At 34.0% G+C, this 22,719-nt stretch overlaps 1 protein-coding gene across 1 annotated transcript; it reads right to left on the reverse strand.

Moving 5' to 3' along the window:
* Positions 1-1,778: 1,778 nt before the first annotated feature.
* On the reverse strand, positions 1,779-8,326 carry LOC122047060 (5'-adenylylsulfate reductase-like 5). The gene is made up of 4 exons (XM_042608094.1): positions 7,991-8,326; positions 3,131-3,312; positions 2,900-3,024; positions 1,779-2,350 (listed from the first exon to the last, which is right to left on the reverse strand). Exons 1-4 carry the CDS (start codon positions 8,159-8,161, stop codon positions 1,923-1,925), a joined length of 906 nt encoding a protein of 301 aa, XP_042464028.1. The 5' UTR covers positions 8,162-8,326; the 3' UTR covers positions 1,779-1,922.
* Positions 8,327-22,719: the final 14,393 nt, after the last annotated feature.

The following is a 22,719-nucleotide window of genomic DNA, read 5'->3' on the forward strand; positions in this document are numbered from 1 at the left end:
GGTAATGAGAAGTTTTGAATGAGTGAACTCCAAGCAATTGTGACCAAAAGGTTTCCGATCGATTGTGCATGGTCGACTGGACCAGTAAATCTTGAATGCTACTAACACTACTTTACTTTACTATTTTATATTTATTGTGCTAACTTAGTATTGTAGAAAAGTCATAATCGATTAAGTTGATCACACACTAAACAGTACTAGAGAAAGTTCAAATAGGTCTAGAGGACCAAATGTTTGGTGGGTAAATCAGGTAAGCAACTAAAGAAGAGATTTCTAGTGAGAACGAGTTCCAGTGGAACTGTAGGCGCTGATCAACTTAAATCTAATGTGAAAATCTAAATTGAGACTAAGAATAAATTCTAATCTTGATAAGATAGGTTCTAATTCATAAATATATAAAATATTCATGCATATATTCTTCTGACTCTGTATTGTAGAGACATATATAGATCTTTAAATTTTATACGTCTGGCCATCGATGGACCTTGATTAGAATCCCGAATCAAAAGTTATTGCTTCCGAAAGAGTATCGTGTCGAACTAGTGGGTTGGGAGCGTTTTGAATTGTTTGGAGACGCCTAAAACTGAGACATCCTGGGTCAATCGGAGGCAACTTGCATTAGAAAAGTTATGAAGATGATAACGCATAGATCAGATCAATATTCATGAAGGCGTCCTAGTACTAGTACTGATGACATTTATATTGATTGAGTTATGAATCTACCGTGTGGCACATCATTTCCATCCCGCTATGTATTTTAAGAAATAAATATATGATTTGGTAAATAAAAATTAGTTGCATTTTAAAGTATTTTTAAAAGTTAAATGTTTTTTACTAAATTATCCTTTTAAAATTGAATTTGACTTCTTCAATAAATAAAATATATAATTTTTAATCTCGCGTTGATGTAAAGGTTATACTGATCTTATGCATAGATGGAGGGAAGATAACTTTAGAACTCTAACTATTATCTGACAGTGTTTTTAGTTTTGAATTTATTCCAGTAGTTGGCAAAAAAAATTTCTATGATATCGACCAGCAAAAAATTAGATATGGATTATAAATAAAATAAAATAAAAACTATCAACTACGTTGTAGTTTCCTTACCCGGTTGAAAAATTATATGTCAATTAAAATACCCTAGATTATTAATAACTTAATTTGTTTCCAAATTTTCATAATGCTTGTAGTGATAGCTTATTACTTTGATTTCTATGTACTACATTCTTTTAGTTGTTTAAGTTGCAATTGTGAGAGATTTAAAAACTTGTTTGTTTTTGCCCCCGCAACTAAAAGTAGAACAGTGATTAAGAAGTTTTGTTGAATTCATTTTAAGTTCGAAATTTGTTTTGTTGCTGAATTGTGCATCCAAATAATTATATATCTGATAGTAAAAGATGAAATCGTTATCTTAGTAGCTCTTCTAGAATGGCCTCGTATATTTTGAAAGAAGATAAATCACGAAAACTTATTCCGTCTTTATTTAGTAGCCTTCCTAAACAGAAAGTACGAGATAATCTAAAATACTATTTACACCTATTAAAAATCAAACCATGGCTCTTTGACGACAAACCCAGCCTAAGTACTAACTCGATTAGGGCAAATGGTTGTATATCGCACGAGTTTGGTTGAAATCTACTTCATCTGATGACTCGCATGCTGCTGATTGTGTATGTTTGTGGATTAGTCCATGTCTGATTTCTGACAGAGGCGATGGTTAAGAATGGCAAAGCTGTTAACGTAGAGTGCATGGATAAGTGACGAAACGGGCCCACAGATTTTCCAATGATAGCATCCTCCTTCCATATATCCAAATTCTTATACAAGATGCAACAGAAGGAATAACAAACACTGAACATTGAGGAAGCAATTGTACTGTGACACCGAAACTCTACTCTGCTTTCCTCGATGGCTAAATAATATCATGAGATGGAAGAGGCTACTCGTGGCGATGATGGCTCGCCCAGCGACACAGAAGCTAGGGTGGAAGCCCACGCACGAGCGTTGTTTGCTCCTTCCCTCAAATTCCTTGTCCCATTGCTGAGCTTAAGCTTGCTCCACAGTTTCTTTATGTCAACCAAATGTAGAACTCTCAGCAAAAGCTGATTCAGTTCGCCAAGGAAATGCACATTCAAACGCCGAGTGCGTGAAGCCCAACGATATTTGAGGTGGGAGTAAATGATAGGAGCTAGTGATAGAACTATCTTGAGGAAAATGAAAAGTGCTGCCAGCACAACATAGGGCTCCTTGCTCATTAATTCCCTTGGAGATCCAGTTTGATGCATTGAGGTCTGAGTGTCCCACGAACTAATGGAATGGTCAGCAACCATGTATGAAATTGGGTTGAATCCTGCAGAATATGGCGAAAGGAAATAAAAATGTGTAAGGTGTAACTTGGAAATTGGAACTGCAACTACATAGTCTAATTGGAACTACATAGTCGGCGCCTACTTTGGTCCCAAATCTCAATTTTTTAAAAAATGAACCTAAGCCACCAACAGATAGGACTATCTCAATGAGCAAGTGCGGAAGAAGAATCCACTGTGGAAGGTTCATGTCATGTTTACATGCATGGAAAATTGAACTTTTACTTGCAATGGTGGAGGTAGTTATACTCTAGAAATTTAACTACAATACCCTAATTTTCTCAAGTTATCTAGTGGAGTGGAGTGAACTGGTAGTATCTCCCATTGACTTCTAGATTTCTCTCCATCAACAAATAAATCTGTCTCTTTCAAGAAAATTTAAACTAAGTCTAAACAGAATATTAGAGTAAACTACATCATGTTCCTTCCCAGATGACGGATAGGGTATCAAAAAAGCCTGGGAAATAATATCAAATCTTCAATACTTGAAGTTGTAACCTAATGATTGCAAAAAGAGAAATTGATCGACTAACCTGTACTTTTCTTGTAAAATTGGATAAGAGAATTGAGATCTCTAGCACCACGGTGTCGCACTACTGCAGATCCGTTGAACAGAAATAGGGCTGGAAAGCTGTGAATACCATATTTTGAGAGAACGCTGCATATAATGTGAGAAGAAGCCAGATCAAATAATGCACTCACTGAGGAAAAATCAATCTTACTACATAACAAAGCTGATATATATTATGTTTAGAAAAGCACACCTTGGCATAATGGTAGAATCTTCAATTAATAAATGTTTTATTTGGGGAAACATGGAGCTGAGCACATCAAAAATGGGATGCAAATTGCTCGAGAATGGACACCATGAAGCATAGAACAAGATAGAGTAATAACCATTACTCATAGCATTGCTCAACTCTTTATCCAGAGAATCCCCATCCACCTTCAAGAACTCAAAAGGAACAAATCATATCAATACCTAATTCAGAATAATTGAATGGGCAAAGTGGCTACTATACTTATTAATTGAGAATTAATTTTCCTTTAGAAATAATAAAATCATGTCAGATTTTACTTAACAAAGGATGTTAAAAAACCAACCAAAGTAAGATGGAAAGGATTCTTTTTAATGTCATACTGTCATTTGATTCCATAAAGTATAGAAATAAAAAAAATAAACAGTCAAACTGTCTAATAGTCCACATTAACAGAAACAAATATGACTACTAAACAAGAAAAAAAACAACAGCACTTCAATATCTAACAACAGGTACGGCAATATTCTGCTCAATTGATAAGCTAATGATTACTCAAACCTAATTAAAACATGAAAGCAACTGCATTTGCATTTGAAAAGGCCTCTACCAAAAGTAACTTTTGCAAAAGAAGAAATCCTAATGTACTGCCAAAACGAATCCTAACATACATAAAGCATTTTGCCACATTGTCTATAGCACCTAGTGGGAAAAGGCTTGGTTGTTGTTGTTGTCGTCTATAGCATTATTGTCTTGATGAGATTCTCATTGTTAAAACCTGTACATAGACTCCTTTTAGCTTTCAAGTTTTCAGGAATTCTCATTGTTGAATCTACGAGCATAGAACTTGTTTTATCTTTCAAATGTCAAAACTATGTAGGTTCACATTCATTCATGCATCACTGTCATTTGATTTTGTGACTCTAGGACTAAACTTATACTTTAACTGCTACTCATTTTGGTTTTAACTCAAGATCGTTGATATCATGTATCATATCCAAAACATAAGTTTGATTAATTAAATACAATCATTCATTTGACATTGTAAAGCCAAAGTATTGTTTTTGTCACCGAATGAAGACTGGGTCGGGTTCTCTATTTTACATCAAATATGGATAAAGTTGTGCAACGCTCATAGACCTCCAATAGATCCAAAAAAAGATCTTTGCTCAAGCCAGACTCATCAAAATTAACATAAAAAAGGAGTCTAAATGGAATAAGAGGAGCCTTGTGCAGAAAATGAGCAAATAGATGTATGACAAAAGTACTGTAGGATCAACATAACAGATGTACGATACTCTAGAAAAAGATGCATCAATATTTCATTCAAACAAAGGAGTTTTTATTACTATTGTTAAGATAGTTAATGTAATAGTAGTGCTACACGGGTAATTTTAGTTTCTTTCATGTATAGCTTGACTATATAAGGAGAACCATAAAAAAATTTTCTTGTGATAAAATAACATTATTAGCTCCTCAACATCAATTTTGTATCAGAGTGGATCTAATCCTTTGCAGACCACGTCATTCCTCCTAGTACAGATAAAACGTTATTGCCATTATCATGGCCACCCCTTTAATGCGCTTCATACCATTGCAACATTGGAGCTACAATAGTGTCCTGTATAGCTAGAGTTAGGGATATTTTAAATTCAAAACCATATGTCCCCTGACCTATGCCTTTCTTTTCTCTTTCCATTGCAAGTCTCTTCTTGATGGAATTCATCATGTACAAGCCTTGAGGTGGTTCCTAAGTCAATGTAGAGGTATTGAGGAACTGACTTTGCGCAAATCATCAAATATTATGTTGGATCCAACTCATGAGAATGGTTAAGACAACCATAGTAAGGGATCATCTTCTTCATCTTGCAACAACATGAAGCTCTTTATCAAATTGCTAGCCTCCCCAAGCTTACATGTGTTGTCAACTGCTTCACAGATCTGGAAAGTATACCATTAACCTTTTTCCAATCATTATCATGGTGATCACTTCTGCAACAATATATCATTGCCAATTACACGTTCTCATTAATTCTTATATGTAGGACAGATTACTTCCAAATGACGTTTGAAGCAATGCATGAAGAAACCCCCTTGCCCACATAGTGTTGACTAGTCCAGAGTATTGACATATGAAATCGCAGAGGGGGGGTAGGTTTGGCAAAATAAAATGTTTTATTCAACAATAAGAGATGAAATGGAAATTATAAATTTTAAAGGACTGTAGCTTGATAGAGAGCATTTAGGGAAAAAAAAAAATTAGTTTTAAAAATTCAAAATTGTAGAGCTATAAACCAAATATTAATGGACAGGCCTGATACTCAACAAAGTAAGAGCTTGTTTCCATTCGTTTAATACAAAAAGAGAAAAATAATTAAGCTTGAACATATTTTTAAGTTCAACAATAATAACAACTCAAACTTACAAGATTGACTCGTTAATGTTCCTGAACAAACTTTTCTACAAGCTCATTAAGGCTCACCTGCAATCTTATTTATTTAGCTTGTTTATATAAATATATAAGAATATATTGTATATAAAAGAGTTGGGCTATCAATAATCAGCACATGTACAAAAGTTAGTGTGGCAGACATGAGGATTGTAAGATGGATTAGGGAACTTGCTAGAAAAATAACAACAACAATCAAAGCCTTTATCCCACTATGTGGGGTCAACTATATAGATCATCTAAAGCTATTGGGCTTGATCCCCTATTATATCCTCATCTATATTTAAATTAATTTTATCCTTTTTTATCGTTGCTAACCAAGTCTTCTTAGATCTCCCTCTTCTTCTATTAATGTCTGTATTTATCATAGTCTCATATTGCCTAATCAAGGCATTTATTAGACGTCTATATACATGTCCATTCCATTTTAAATACGCCTACTAGAAAAAGTAACAATAAAATAAAAAAAAATATTAATAGCTGAGAGAAAGTAGGTGCAACTCAAATAGATGAAAAAAATGAAAGGAAAAAAGCTAAATGACATTAACATGAAATCAAATGATTCACAATTTGCAATTTGAAGATGTGAATCTGAGTGTGAAAGGTGTAACGGAAAAGGGATAAAGAAGCTGACAGAAAACATGAGTTAATATAGTAAAAAAAAGGTTTAATTGATTTAGATATTACTAGTGATATAACCTTACATAGATAATCAAATCTTAGTGGAGAGAGATAAGATTATCTTAATGGAGAGATAAGATGCCATAGCACTAACTCTAACCATTTAAGACGATCACAATTTGATAATGATAATGGTCACCATTTGTACTTGTTTGTATTTTAAGATTATAAATAGTATATAAAATGTTAAAGCTAAAAACATGAATTAAACAAATGCCATTTATCAAACTCTATAAACAAGTTATAATAAAGCTCAGCGCAACTCTCATTTATAGCCCACGCTTTAAGGGAGAAAGTAATGAATCAAAAGCATCAAATCTAGTTTGTATGTCATAACCAACTAGTGGTTAAACATAGTCTTTAAAGTAATTGTTCATTGTTGATCTTATTCTTGATCATTTACTGGATCAAGCGCAATTACTTGAGGCCCTTCCCTACTAATAATCATATGGCCAGGTGCTGCATTTACGTCTATAGCCTTATACATATAGGCATAAAACGTAAAAAATTCAAATCTACAACACCTTTATATTCCCTTTGAAAGCAATTAAAGTTGGCAGCAATTGTTTACAAATGGAAGGCAAATGCAAAACAAACCAAATTCTATTACAAATCAATGCAACTAAATATGGACTCTTAAGTTCATTGACAGATCTAAGTTGGAAAATGATGAAAAGTTGTACATTTTTCCTTATTTTTTACATAAAAGGTACATCTTCTATCAAAACGAAATGCACATACAGCCATTGTATTAAAGGCAGTCTATTTAACAATGTATGAAACTGCATATGCAATGTTTCACTGAACCATATACACTAGCTTTTGCAAATGCAAGAATATAGTTGTGTCATCTTCACTTGAGTAACTAGAGACTCATCAACAAATAAATTGACTTAGCCTCAACTATTTAAGATAGACTGCAAAGGTTATCCCATCATTGAACTCGATGCAACATTATATCTCTAGTAATATCCCAAAAATTCAACTAATAGAATAAGTATTATTGATCTAACTGAGCTTGACATCCCATTACATCTTGGAGGTCCATAAGAACTAAAAGTTAAATATCACCATGTGTTTATTAAATCTTATTTGCATTTTTTTATTTGATATGGGAGATGTGTAACTTTTTGAGTATCGCTTCCAGTTACTTGGATAATATCTTTATGAATATCACCATTATCAAACAATTTCTTATAATTGCCGCATATGTGTCCTTGTAATCTCTTACATACAGCAAATGCACTATGCAATGGTCATATTGCATACCACCTACAATGAATTTTTAAGAGCTTATACGTGGTACACATCAAGCAAAGGAAAATTCAAGAGTTAAATCAGTAAATATTGCTTAGAAATTTTTTTCCAGCAGGTATCAAGTATGCCCCAAGTTTAGTAGATTTTGGGGACCATATCCAGCAATATTCTCATAATCAAGACCATAATCGTCCAAATAAATCAGAAGAAGACACAGGAGCACGTGTGCACTCAAATGCTACCACATTCCCAAACCAAAACTACAAAAAAAAAAAAAACATTTTTTAGAGAATAAACCCTAGATGCCAGTGTAATACATTCAAAGTAAGATTATGTTATAGGAAATTATCGATTCACAAATCTCGTAGCTAAAAAAGACAAACTATGTAAGAGTAAGGCATCACAGCCCCTTAGACCATTCCCAAAACAAAGGAGCTGAAAAGCAAAAGAGACGTCATCAATCAAACACAAAAGCGTACCGCTGAAGGAGAATAAATCTCGACCGAACTAGGGCACTGCCCGGCGAGATGGCGGAGGAAGGCGAGGTCCGATTCGGGGCAAATAGGCGCCGCCGAGGCCGCAGACGAGGAAAGAGAAACGAAGACGGAAAATAGGAAAAGAAGGCAGAGGAAGGGAAAGGGTAGAGACATGGGAAGAGTAGAGAAGAAGAGGGAAGAGAAGGAATCGATCGAGAGGAAGATCGGGAAGGAATAGCGCTCCTCTCGGCTTCGTCGCCCGCTGGATCGCTCTCGTCTCGGGGTGTTCGTCGTTGCTCAATAGCTGCTTCGATGTCGCCTCCACCGACCGATTATTTTATAGTGGAATTTGACCGTGACGGTTCCCCCTAAAACAGATTCAAGGTCAATTTCATTTACGCCGTAAGTATTTAAGATCGTGTTGTTGCGTACTGGACGAAAATAGAATAATACCGAAGATCACATTTAAAATGTGAAATTTTTAAAAGACATATCTAATTTTTAAATTTGATAAAAGACACCTTTTTTTTTTGTTTTATCTCCCCATCAATTATGCTGTTTCGAAAGAATACATCGTTGTGATGCTAAATTTCAAAGAATAGCAACTGCGATCTTACATTTTAAAAATTAACACCATTTTAGTGCGGTATAAATTCTAAAATTAATATTTGATTTTTAAAAATTAACACTATAGTAATATTAATTTTTTTTTTAAAAAAAATACCTATTCAATATATCACAGTTGATGGGAAGGAAAAAATAAAAAATAAATGCGTGAAATATGAAAATTAAGTGTGTGTTTTGAAAATTCCTTGACTTTAAGGGGCTTTGAGCTGAATCAATTAAAAGAAATAATTCTCAAATAAAATAAGTGTTGTAATAATTATTGGACGAAAATACAAAAAAAATATCCCTTCTATTTAAAAAATATGAAAAGAGTTGACTTATATTTAAAAGTATCCTTATCTGAACTTTGTCAAAAATTATTCCAATTAAAATAGACTTGGTCAAAGTTATTTTAGGCAATTTTAATCAACTACTTTATGCTATAATATTTTTATTAAAATTGTTTAATTAATTCTTATCAGTGTGATTAATTTTGAATAAATTAGAATATTTTTAATCAATATATGAGTAATTTTAATAAATATTAAAATAATTTTAACTATAAAAAAGGGTATTTTTTTTCAATATAGTGGACACTTTTGTTTTTTTTTAAAAAAAATGGGGCGCTCGATAATAAAAAAAAATAAAGGGTATTGTTTTATTTTATGCCATCTTTATTTCCTCCCATATAAATAAAATGGATGAAAGGAAATAGAAAATACGGAAGACGCTAGTTTTTCTTATTTTTTTCTTAACATTGTTTTGTTTAAATACTTTAGTTAAAGTATTCTTCTAGTTTTCATGCTGACAATGTGAGTTCACCTGTCAATTATTTCAGTCACCATTTATTCTGTAATTTTGAAGGAATAAATATTCAATAAGAAATTCATTTTCACCCATTGTTATTTTTAAGCACAAGTAGAAAAAGATGAGATAATTATTATTCAGATCCTTGTTTCATTAACATATTGTTTAAGTCCTTTTGCTCTAAAAAGGGTATTTTAAAAATTAATTGAGTGCCAAGAAAAAAAAAAGGCTTTACAATGATGTATTTTATTATAGTTATTTAAAGCCTTGACACAGACAATAAAAATATAAATAAAGAAAAAAAATTTATTCTGCTGTTTCACCTAAGTCCCACCTTAGGTTACATCAAAGCACCAAGATTATCACTGATAAGCTTGTTTTGCTTATACTTTTATAAATTTCAGGAGATCCATTTGTAAAGGAAACTCTATAAACAAAACTGAAAAGAATGTGTTGCCGTGTTCCAACCAATCCGATTAGGAATCACCAAATTAAACGATATGGTAACACAACTTTTTCATTACAGAGTTTGCTTTCTCCAAGTTTTCTCAAACATTGTCACCAGAGTATCCACAATCAGTGTTTTAAAATCCTTGAGGGTTGAACAACTCCCAATTTTTATTTTAACTGCTGGGACTGACTGAGGTCAGAATGCAGAAGCATTTCTTAAATCAACCAACTGTGTAATATTGCACTGGTTTAGAACTTGAGATGATACAATGAGACTCTATTTGTGCATGATCTCCACAACTCCTCTTGACAGGAATTCCAAGAACTAGAAGCGAAACATAGATTGGGAAGATAATGCATTCGGCATTGAAAAGATTCCAGATAAACTGATAGAACTGTCATATTGCCTCCTGCATGGAAAGAGAGCAACATCAAAAGTCATGGATGTCAACATGACCAAAATCTGAGTGTAAAACTAAGAACTGTGTTAATGCCTCTACAGTGATTGTTGAATGTTTCATAATCGAATAAAAGAATTGAAAAATCAAGATGCTCAAAAGGCAAACCTTCATGAAGGATGTTATCAAATACAAGGCAAAGGTTATTGCATTAGCTTAAAGAATGAAAGAGGTTATGAGTGCTCTTTGGTTCATAGGAGCATTTACCAGGCCATGCAAATCAATTGCAGTATGATATATAAGCTAAATACTGAACAGATGATATAGCTACATCATTGATATTATTCACATATTAATTAGTGCCATGATTCTTCCTCCCCCCTGCAAACCAGTCTTTCTATCTATTCATGGTGACCTTTCCAAAGCCGCGACAAACTCTATTTTCCTCAAATCCTCACAACTCAAGCAGTTAGTGTACCCAACATACCACAGTTGAGAGCAGTGTTACTTATTCCTTCTCTACAATCTCAGTTTGTGTCAGTGTGACCTAGTTGCTATTATAACCAAACAAATTTTAGCATCAATACAAAGGTCGCCAAAGAGGGAAGAGGCTGGATCACCTTCTGTGAGCCTTTCTCCTCACATTTAAGCATCACCTCCCTTCCCTTGCAATCCAGAGCATTGCCCTTGTGAGCTTCTTTTCGTTCGATCTCAATGACTGCCGGCATTGGGCAGCTATAAGTAGGTTCAATGAGTAAGGTTGAACCCATATTATGCAAGGAGATATTGCTCTTGCTAATGCAAATCGAAAGGTGATATCGATATTAAATATGTATATACTTGGCGGCATATCCATAGTTAGTACATTCTTCATTTCTAGCAGCTTTGTATCAAGATCAAGGTCATCATCAATATTGTCACTATCATCAATATCATATTTCACAATAAAAAGAATCTCTGCATATTATCAAAGTGGAATTCGTTCGTTTATTGTTGAATATTGTCCACTTTGAGCCTAGACCCTCATAGTTTTGCTCTTGGGCTCTACCCAAAAGGTCTCATACCAATGAAGATATCTTGCATCCTTTTAACCCCATGATCTTTACCAAATCTTTCCAATGTGGGACTTTGATTGAACTCCAACAATCCTCCCCTCAAATGAAGGACCACAATTACTCTCATGATCAGGGCTTCCCCGCGAGCATTTGGTCACTCTGACCTGCTCTAAGCCTCCCCGCAAACATCCGCACCCGGTCACCTTGACCTACTCCGGGCCTCCCCGCGAACATTCAGCCACCTTGACCTGCTTCAAACCTCACTGCTAGCATCCGGTCACCCTGACCTACTCGCCTCCACGCGAGTATCTGGTCACCTTGACATGCTCCAAGCCTCCCGCAAGCATCCAGTCCTCCTGACCTGCTCCAAGCCTCCCCGCGAGTATCCGATTACCCTGACCTGCTTCGGCCCTCCCTGCGAGCATCTGGTCACCCTGACCTACTTGCTTCCGCACAAGTATCCGATCACTCTGACCTGCTTCAGGCCTCCCACGAACATCTGGTCACCCTGAGCTACTCCGGGGCCACCCTCAACTTCGTTCGAGGTCACCCCACATGATATCTGGTTCGTACCATGGCTCTGATACCATGACGTACTGCGAACATCCGGTCACCCTGACCTACTCGCCTCCACACGAGTATCTGGTCACCTTGACCTGCTCCAGGCCTCTCGTAAGCATCAGTTATCCTGACCTGCTCCAAGCCTCCCCGCGAGTATCCGGTCATCCCTGCTCCAGGCCTCCCACGAACATCTGGTCACCCTGACGTACTTCGGGTCCACCCTTAACTTCGTTCAGGGCCACCCCACATGGTATCTGGTTCGTCTCATGGCTCTGATACCATTTGTTGCGCCCAAAGGATATTGTCCACTTTGGGCCTAGGCCTTTATGGTTTTGCTCTTGAGCTCTATCCAAATCTTTCCAATATAGAACTTTGATTGAACCCCAACAATTTCAAGAAGAGGAACTATTCTTAACAGAAAGGAAGGCAAAGTTCTTGCTATTAACATTTCTCTCTCTCCAATGTGCTGAGGGTTTAAGGAACAAAGCCTTTTCGGTGAGATTGAGGAAGAAGAACCTTGACCGAAGAGTGTCGTCTTTGAGAAACAGAAATAAAAATTTGATGTTGGAAAATATAGACAACAGAAGATGTAAACCTAGAGGTGGCATTAGCTACAAAATCCAGAGACGCTAAAAGTAAGGATATATTTGATCTACACGCACCTTCTCACCTCCAAATGTCCGTAGATTTTGCCAGCCTCGCCAGGCCTCGAATCACGAACATCCTCCTCCATTGAGGCAGAAGAACCAACGGAAGTAGAAACACCAACGTTCGATTCCAGAAGCGGACGATCTTCCGCAGTGTGCTCTTTTTGTCATCCGGCTGGAAATTCAAAGGTTGCGGATCGATAGGAAGCCAATCCCACCATGTAGAAGTGCCAAGATTATATCTTTCTCCTACTCCTCCTCCTCCTCCTCCTCCTCCTCCTACGCCTTTGTCTTCCGGCTTCAAGGTTTCCTAGTTACTGAAATTAGGGTTTGCGGTCGCGAGGAGAGAGACAGCCTCGGCTCGTTTTCGGGTAAGAAGCTTGAAATTGCAAAAGGGGAGGGTCTGCGGAAGCATCCGCCATCGTCGCGGCGCATTAGAAACCCGGTGGAGGTTGTGGCGGTAGAGAGAGGTCGCGACCATGCTCCTCTTCCCAGCTCCGCTTCTTCTATTTCCCTTACATTAGAGATGACGGAAAAAAAGGCAGGGCCATCAATTGGGCTTTGTCCAGAAAGGAGCAATTACTCACACATCGGACCCTCTCTCTATTATTATTAATAAATCTGAAGGTCGTTTATTTTTAAAATTAATTAGACGAAATTCAGATATTTGAAGTATCCAAAAAGAAAAATAAATAAAAGTAAAAGTAAGAGTAAAAGGGTGCTCTTTTTTTTTAAATCATCAAACAACGTCTCACTTTGACTTAAAAGGACACCCATCCGCCCCCAGGGCATAGCGCAGACGATGAACACATAGTATCTCTGACGTAATGGTCAGAGGTTGATTCTCAGGAACTGACAACCTGAGGTTTATCCCGCCATGCGCCTATGGCCTGTGTACCTACATGAACCTCCCTCCATATCCGTGGGGCCGCACTAGGGGGTCGCTAAAGTAACGGATCTACCTTTTTTAAAAGGACACCCATCTTATTATTCAACTATTTATAATTATATTAGTATTCTCTAATATTATTCCATATTAATAAATACTGTTATCTCCTACTTAAATCTCCCATCCAAATCTTAAGCCGATCGAGTGGCTCAAATTGTTATCTCCCGCTTAAATCTCCCATCCAAATCTTAAGCCGATCGAGCGCATTGTGCAATTGCTATTTTGTAGTTGCTACACATATTGCAGTAACTACGATTTCATAGTTGCTATAATATATATTTAATATATTTAACGTCGGTAGAAATTCCTATTGTAACAACTACAGTTTCATAACTACTACAACATGAATGGTAGAAATTTACTTTATAGTCGTTACAAAACGGTAATTGTTATAACGTAAATTGTATGATTCACGTTGTAGTAGCTACGAAATCATAGCTTTTACAACACGAATTTGACTTGCTAACTTCACATTCATGTTGTAGCAGCTATAAAATCGTAGCTGCTACAACTTATATAACATCTACGGTTTTATAGTTGCTACAACACTCCTGACGAGTTTAGAAATTAGGTAGGAGATAACGGTATTGAACAATACTTGAGAATAGTTGGGTAATTATACACACTGAATAATAGGGTGGAACGTTATTTTAATAAAAAAAAATCAAAAAGGACACCTCTTTGATGATTAGGAAAAAGGCAAGAATTAAAAGTACACCCATTTTATTGAATACTCAAAGGAGCGCCCTACTTGATTTTTTTTATCAAAAGAGCGCCCCACCTCCTACAAAATGACATAAATACCATGTGACACACTATATGCTTCTAACACGCACAATCTCGTCTATATTACCACCTAAAAAGGATCATGTTATAGCAACTCTGAAACTATAACTATTATAACTATACAACATCTCAATTGTAACAATTATGAAATCGTAATTACTACAAGTTCAACTTGAATAGGCCATAATTTTTATTCGAGTTGAATTATAGGATGCACAATATATTAAATCGAAATTCATTCAAAGATTTTTGAATTGATATATTATGCGTCCTATAATTCAATCCGAGTCAAAAATTATAATCTCTCAAAGTTTATTCGACATACATGTTGTAGCAGCTACAAAATCGTAACTGCTATAAGTACAAGTTCAATTTTAAGATATCATAAATTTTAATTCGGGTTAAACCACAAAACACACAACATATCAAATCGAAGATCTTTCAGAGATATTTGATTTAATATATTGTACGTCTCATTATTCAACCCGAGTAAAAAAATATGATCTCTCAAAATATATCCAGCATACACATTGTAGCAACTACAAAACCATATTTGCTACAACTGTGTAGCAACTCAATTGTAGCAACTACTAACCATAGCTGCTACAAATACAAGTTCAATTTTAAGATTAAACCCTAATTTTAAATTCGGATTGAATCACAAGATGCACATATATCAAATCGAAGCTAGTTCAAAGATATTCAATTTAATATATTGTATGTCCCATGATTTATTCCGATTCAAAAGTCATTGTCTATCAAAGTTTATCTAGTATATATATTGTAGTAGCTATAAAATTATAGTTGCTACAACTAAAAGTTATAACTTTGAGAGAGCATAACTTTTGATTCATCTTTAACTACAGGATGCATAATATATCAAATCGAAACTAGTTCAGAGATCTTCGATTTGATATATTGTGTGTCTCATAATTCAACTCAAGTAAAAAATTATGATCTCTCAAAATTTATCCAGCATACATATTATAATAACTATAAAACTGTAGATGCTACAACGTAATCCGATTTAGACAGGAATATAGGTAGGAGTGCAAATGTCAGAAACATGTAGTGAGTTAGAGGATAAACCCGGTGCAATATTGTAATGTCATAAACTTGAGAAGTGGAAAGATGTTACAATATTTGACGGAAAGTGTGAAGGAGGTACCAAATGATTTTGCTAAGGGGATTGATGCACCAAAAATGCCTATGGGGGTAGAGAAGGAGTCAAGTAAATTAAAGGAAACAAATGAAGACCTCTTGCTTAAACCTTTGGTTCAGACTTATCAACCACTCATCCCATTTCCATAACATTTGATGAAGACTAAACAAGATGAAGAATTTAGAAAATTCTTAGAGATGATGAAGAAAATCTACATTGAGAAGTTGTTATTTGATATCATGCACTAAATGTCGTTGTTTGCTAAATTCATGAAAGAAACTATCTCTCACAAAAGGAAGAAAGAGAATCATGAAACTGTTGCACTCACTGAAGAGTGTAGTGTCATAATTCAAAATGAGCATCCTTAAAGGATAAAAGATCCGAGAAAATTCATCAAAGATAAAAAAAAAAAAGGATAAACAAAGCTTTATGTGACATAAGAGCTAGTGTGAGTCTGTGTCATTTTTCATGTGCAAAAAGTTAGGTCTGGGGACCTTAAATTTACAATCATGACTTTACAATTGGCTGATCACACTTGCCAATATCCTTTAAAAATTTTGGAGGATATTCTAGTAAAAATTAGGGAAATTATCGTGCCAACTAATTTTGTAGTGTTGGAAATGGAGGAGAATCCTCCCATACCTATCATCCTTGGAAGACCTTTTTTAGCCACCGCTGGAGTAATTATTCATATGAAAAATCATAAGCTTTCATTTGTAGTGAGAAGAAATAAGTTAGAATTTGAGTTTTCTAAACTATTAAACGATTTCCATGAAGAGGGATAAGGGGAGGAAGGTGATTCTAATCACTCGAAGGATCATCTTGAAAGACCTCCGGACACTGAACCAAATATAGAGCCTTCGAAATACGATAAGTATATAATAACCGCCATAGCCCAATTAGGGTTGTAAATAAATCAAGCATTCATGAACAAGCTTGGTGTTTGGCTTGGTAAAAGCTTGTTTATGTTCGTTCAATATACATAAGATTAATTAAACAAACAAGCTTGAACAGTTTGTTAAGCTAAACAAACAAACTTGAATACATATGTGTTCAGCTTATTAACGTTCGTGAACAATGTTCACAAACCATATTTATTAATAAAACTCTTTTCAATATGCTAAATAAACAATAAAATAAATTTAAATTATCAATTTTAATAACTAATCAAACAACTAAAAATTTTAAATAATCAAACAAGCTTGAATTAAGAGCTTGATAACATCTAAACGGACCAAGCTCGAACCAAGCTCAAGCCAAGTTTGAATTGAGAGCTTGATAACATCTAAACGAAACCAAGCTCAAGCTCATAAAAAATAAACCAAGCCAAGCTTGAACACTCATTTCAAAAGCTTGGTTCATTTTAAACTCGACTCGGTTATCTTATCAAACAAGCTTGAACACCCTAAAGCTCGGCTTGACTTGTTTACAACCCTAAGCCCAGTCAAGAGAAGAGATGTTCCAATTTGGATTGCTCGGAGGAGGGGAGAGAAACTCCTTCAAATCCAAGGCCCTGAGTTGATTTAAAAAAGGGGGCAAGCTTATGACCGTAAACAAACACTTCTTGAGAGGCAATCCAAGCCTTTTGTTTCTTAGATTATTAAAGTTTTCATCCATTAATCTTTGCTATTGAGTATTTTTTTGATCAAGTCATTTTATTTTATAGGTCATTGAACAATACTAAGGAGACACCCAAGTTTCAAAGTCAGCCATGGGTGCCCGTGCCAACTAGTATGGCTCGTGGTGAACAACAAGAATAACGAAAGAAGTTCACAGCACCCACCATAAGCGCCCGTGCCAGGCGGCACGACCCATGGCACAGAAACCCAAAGTTCACAAATCATGACATGGGTGCCTGTGCTAGCCGGCACGACCCGTATCATGCCAACCGTATATAGGGAACCAACTGTCGAAACCCATGCCCTAGTCGTCACACCCATGCTATCATCACCATTTCTAGTGCCAGCCTTGAAACCCTTCAAAAACTTTCATCTTCTTCCTTTAGATCTCTCTTCAATGTTCCTATCACCCTAAAACTCTCACTTGTAGGTCCAAGTAGGTCTGCTAGAAAGGGTGAATAGCCTGCAAGTTAGAAATTTAAATCTCTTGCTACCAAACTTAGCAAGAAACACACATTAATTTTAAATAAATAAAATAGAGAAGAGGCAGAAGATTTTACTTGGTTTGCAACCAAAAAAATTGTTAGTCCAAGGCAATGTAAAGCTCACTAAAAGAACTCTTTTGTGAAGATGGATTAGCTTCCTACAATAGTTAAGCATAAACAATAAAAATAAGATTTGTAAACAAAAGTACAAAGTGCATTGTGTATGACGTCGAGCATTAGGACTCTATTTATAGCTCACTGGTCGGAATTAGCTATTGGCTGATGTGACACCTCTCAAGCGCCTGGACCTGGTCTAGGCGCTTGGACGTGGTTGATTCGATCCACTTGCAACGACTTCTTTCCAGCGAATCTTTGCTTCCCGGACGCCTGAACCCGATCCAATTGTCTAGAGTCAATTGATGTGGACTCCGAGTTGATCCTCTTCGACCAACGACTCACTGACGTGGTGAAACAGTCCAACCACCTAGACCTAGTCTGGGTGCCTGGAGTCTGAGAGCCGGGATCTGATACAGGCGCCTAGACACGGTCAACTCAAAGTTGAACTTAAGTGATTATCTGACCATCCAGAGTTGAGTTCACTCAAACTTAACTCCGACCTTCTCCTCGAGCAGTCTTCCTCCTTATCTTCTCATCCTTGGAAATATCACGCGTGTCCTTTTCGTCCGTTGGTATACTCTTCGACAGCTTCTCGTCTCTCGGATGCACCGAACCCGTTGACTCACTTCCCGTGTCATTCTTTTCGCTCGCTATGTCTTCTGTTCAATTTCTTGTATTCCTAAGCCCCTACACATTTAGACATAAGAGATCAAAACTGCATAGTCTAACTTAACTTAGTTGATTACATTAAAATCAATCCGGGATACTTACAATCTCCCCTTTTTTATGTACATTAATCCAAGTTAAGTTAGGATAAAACAAATAATAAAATAATTTATTTTTAAAAATAGAACATGAAAATAAATATTACAATTTAGTACAATAAAATTATGGAAACATAATTTTTATACCTCCACTTAATTTAATCCCTAATTTCTCCACTTTTGAGCACATCAAAAAAAAAAAAAAGTTAGGAAAAATATGAAAAAAGTTAGAAAAATATTGAGAAATTATTCCATGGTTTTAAATAGGATATTAAAAACATGGTTTTTTACTGAAATTAATTTTTAAAGACAGTAGTTTTTATCAATTAATTCTCTAATTTTTAAAAAATAATTTGATAATTATTTTTAAGTTTCATAAAATCATGAAATATTTTATCAATATTAAGAATAACGGTTCAAACTAAGATAAAAATTTTCACAAATAAAATAAAATAAATAATTTTTTTTTTAACAAAATAGTGATTTTCAAATTTAAATGCTTAACAATAGAATTTGTTATCTATAAATCTTGTTAATTTTTTTAAATATCCTGATAACGTTCTTCAGCCAAAATATTAGGGGTTTCAAAATCAATATTTGAAATGTCTTAAATATTAAAATCATAGTTTTTTTAATAAAAAATTATATATGTGTCGAAAAATCTCAAAAAAATTTAAGCTAATAAAAAATGTAATTTTTTTTTTATCAAAATAAATTTTTAAATAGAAAATATGAACTAAAAGTTTATGAAATAATTAATTTGACTAAAATGATAAAAAATAAACCAAATTAAATTTAAGCATGCATACAAAATTAATTTAATTGACTAAACATAATTTAGGAACCCAAAATAAATTTTTATCTAATGGATTAATTAAATATTTTCTAGGAATATAATTTCTAGACACTTTTATAATTTGAACCTTATCATTTCTAACATATTAATTAAGTACTCTATAATTTCTAAAATTTGAACTACGAGGATTGTTAGAATTTGAGTATGTAAAATTTTATAATAATTCTATTTTACCTTTTAACTTTGTACTTTCTATTTTAAATTTATCAAGATCTTCTAATAAATATACATATTTCTTTTTTTTTTTTCATTTATATATTTCGTCCTAGTTTTACAAAGCGATCTAATTAGCATTTGTACAACTTTATATAATTGATCAGAGGGAATGTTACGTACCTTACTTATAGTATCAGACTCGTAGTTCGACGCTCCCCCTTCATCATTGCTCTCGATGTTCATCTCGGACGAGCTTTCTTCGTCTTCTTTTTGATGACTTGTCATTAGTGTAAGTCTGACGTAGGCCTCAATCTTGGACTCTAATGACGACTCATCCCATGTAACTTTGAGATTTTTATATTTGGATCTTCTTGTTCCTTTCTCCTTGCCCTTCAATTTGGAGTAATTGTCCTCGATGTATCCTTCCTCATTGTAATTATAACATTGTGCTTTTCATTTATTCTATATAAACTTTTTAGTCTATGACTTATTAAAAATATTAGATTTAAATAACTTTGAATTTATTTTACCGCATATGCTCTTTTATCTTTGTCGAGGGATATGTCCGAATCCGATTCATCTTTTTTAGTTTTCAGTGTTAGATTCTGGTTCAGCTCGTTTTTTTTTTTTAAATTTGTACATTAAATTTTATGTAATTCTAAGATAAAAAATAAATTTTCTAAGATATTTATCTTTAAGATCTTTAAAGATATAATTGGAATATGTCTAATTCAGAGTCTTCAGAAAAGTATTAAATGCATATTTTAATGAGTCTAGATTTATTATCCCTGTAAAATAAAATAAAATAAAATCCTATTAGAGTTGCCTTTAAAAATTGACTTTCAAAATATTCATCTGATTTTTTTTATTTATTCTCTTAAATATTTTACAAATAAATTATACTAAGGACGAACATCTCCTTCTATTTCATGCATTTAAGTATGTTGACTCTCCCAATTTTCGTCCAGTCTTCTCAATTCTTTAAAAAAAATATCTGCCAAAATTTTCTGGCCAAAATAAATTCATATGACTTCCATTAACAGACATGACTCATGCAAACTAATCTGTCACTTGGTCACCCATATTATCAATTTTAAAATAAAAAATATATTTAAATTTTTACTATGCACTTAAATTATAAATCTCAAATTTTACATATATAATGATTAGAGTTTTTTCTTTAACTTTTTTATTTCACAATTTTTTAAAAAAACAATTTCTCATTGGAGTAAAAATCGACGTTCAAAATATTCATCCAAGATTTATTTATTCTTCTAAATATTTTACAAATATCTTATATTTATGACGGGCATCTTACTCCTATTTCAATCATTTGATTGGACAGAGTTCAATGCATTTAATTATGTTGACTCGTCCAATGTTCGTCAAGTCTTCTCGATCCTTTAAAAAATAATTACTGCGAAATTTTTCTAGCCAGAATAAATTCATATGACCGCCAATAACACTAACAGACATGACTCATGAAAACTAATCTGCCACTGACCTTGTCTTTGGCCATGCCATTCAAGGCAGGTAAATTCAAAGGAGACTAAATACTATAATTTGGAATCGATCAAAGACTTCGGAGTCTTCGCACTCATTCAAATCCTTTAACTTAATCACACCAATTACAGTTGGGCATTATCAATCAGTCCACAACTTCCTCCCCTCAATGACTATATAAATTGAATAGCAATGGGAACCTATTGAGTCCGTCAGTCTGTGCGGATCACGGGTCTAAGTATGTCGATTTATCTGAATCCATCTTAAAATAAATTAATAAAATTTTAAGTAAATCTAAGTAAGACAGGTCAACCTGATGAATCTAATTCAAATGAATGACTATACGAATTTAGTTAAATTTTAGATCCGGATATCTGGATTAAAGTAAAAACTAATATTAAGATCAGAAAAGAAAAAGAAAAGGCAAATTCTTCCATCACATGGAAGACTTTTACTTAGTCCGTTGACTGGTCCGTGCTCAAAAGTTAGAATCATCTGTGTGAAAACAAGGCCACGGCAAGTATAATAGTACACCACACTTTGAAATTTATTAAAGGCATACTTTTATATATATATATATATATATATATATATATATATATATATACTAGTGTGATGACCACACTTTGAAATTTATGTAATCGTACACACGCGTTGCGTATGTAATATAATAATATATAAATTATTTGGATATTTGAAAATTAGAATTGTTTGGATTTTCTAATGTCATCCTTATAAATCAATAATTAATTATTTAGGTAAGATTCATTATTCTAATGTCATCCTTATAAATCAATAATTAATTATTTAGGTAAGATTCATTATACCCATACAATAGTGACCGCTAGAGAAACAAACTATTGTAACAGGTTTCCCTATGCAAAAAATTATTTTAATTTAATATGATATTTATCTTAGTAAAAAAAATTAAGAAAAATATATTTTTTAACATCGTCGGCCTAAAATATTTATAGAATCTTCTTTGATTATAGTGTTGTCAATTCTAAGATATGAGACTAAAGAGAACTATATTTTTTTATATAAAACAACTAGAGAAAATTAATGATGAGAAAAATTCATAATAATATGTTGTAGCTGAGTCTCGAACTCTAGATCACTGATTGTTTCGCTTGTGAAATTACTAATAAACCTTGGAATTATTTTTAGTGTAAATAGAAAAAAGGACATTAACGTAAATACATTTTAGGCTTCACCAAAATTAGTTAGTAAAGGAGGAAGATTTTTAATAAAGTAGTAAGATATATATATATATATTTTTTGATAAATTTTAAAATGCGGTGGATGCGCCAAATGATAAAATTATCTGTTCTTATCCTTATATGTATCAAAACGATGATATTTATGTGGGCCAAGTTTAATATGGTTTTATTTAACTATATTAACAACATACAATATAAATACATTTTGTAGAATCATATAAATACAATAAGAAAGTTCTTCGATGATAAGGAAGACTTTTACTGCGTTGGTTGACTTGGTCCTTCTTCCACATCTACACTAGTGTCTCTGGCTCTTACAAAAATGAAGCCATTAAATCAAAATTCAGAACCACATGTGTGAAAACAAGAGTTGACTTCACATGGATTTCTCCTCCGGTCAACGGCCGGTCAGCATGGATGAAGAACAACAAGTCACTGTCTCGTTGTCATCGACAAGAGGAGGAGCAAGGCGAAAAAGATTCTCCAATTCCTCGTCCCTTAGCTTATGCATATAAAAACTCTAGATCGTACCAACGAGTGGAATCTAAGACCTTAAATGATTCTAAAAGTCAACATTATAGCTGTAAACAG

Source organism: Zingiber officinale, chromosome 2B, assembly GCF_018446385.1.
Source record: "Zingiber officinale cultivar Zhangliang chromosome 2B, Zo_v1.1, whole genome shotgun sequence".
NCBI lineage: Eukaryota > Viridiplantae > Streptophyta > Magnoliopsida > Zingiberales > Zingiberaceae > Zingiber > Zingiber officinale.

Bases quoted from the DNA above. Each gene is read 5' to 3' on its own strand.
- LOC122047060 (XM_042608094.1), bottom strand. From the start codon at position 8,161: ATGTCTCTACCCTTTCCCTTCCTCTGCCTTCTTTTCCTATTTTCCGTC. The intron at 3,025-3,130 runs GTGTGCTTTTCT...CATTATATGCAG, and splicing joins GATTCTACCATTATGCCAAG to CGTTCTCTCAAAATATGGTA. The intron at 2,351-2,899 runs GTTAGTCGATCA...CATATTCTGCAG, and splicing joins ATTTTACAAGAAAAGTACAG to GATTCAACCCAATTTCATAC.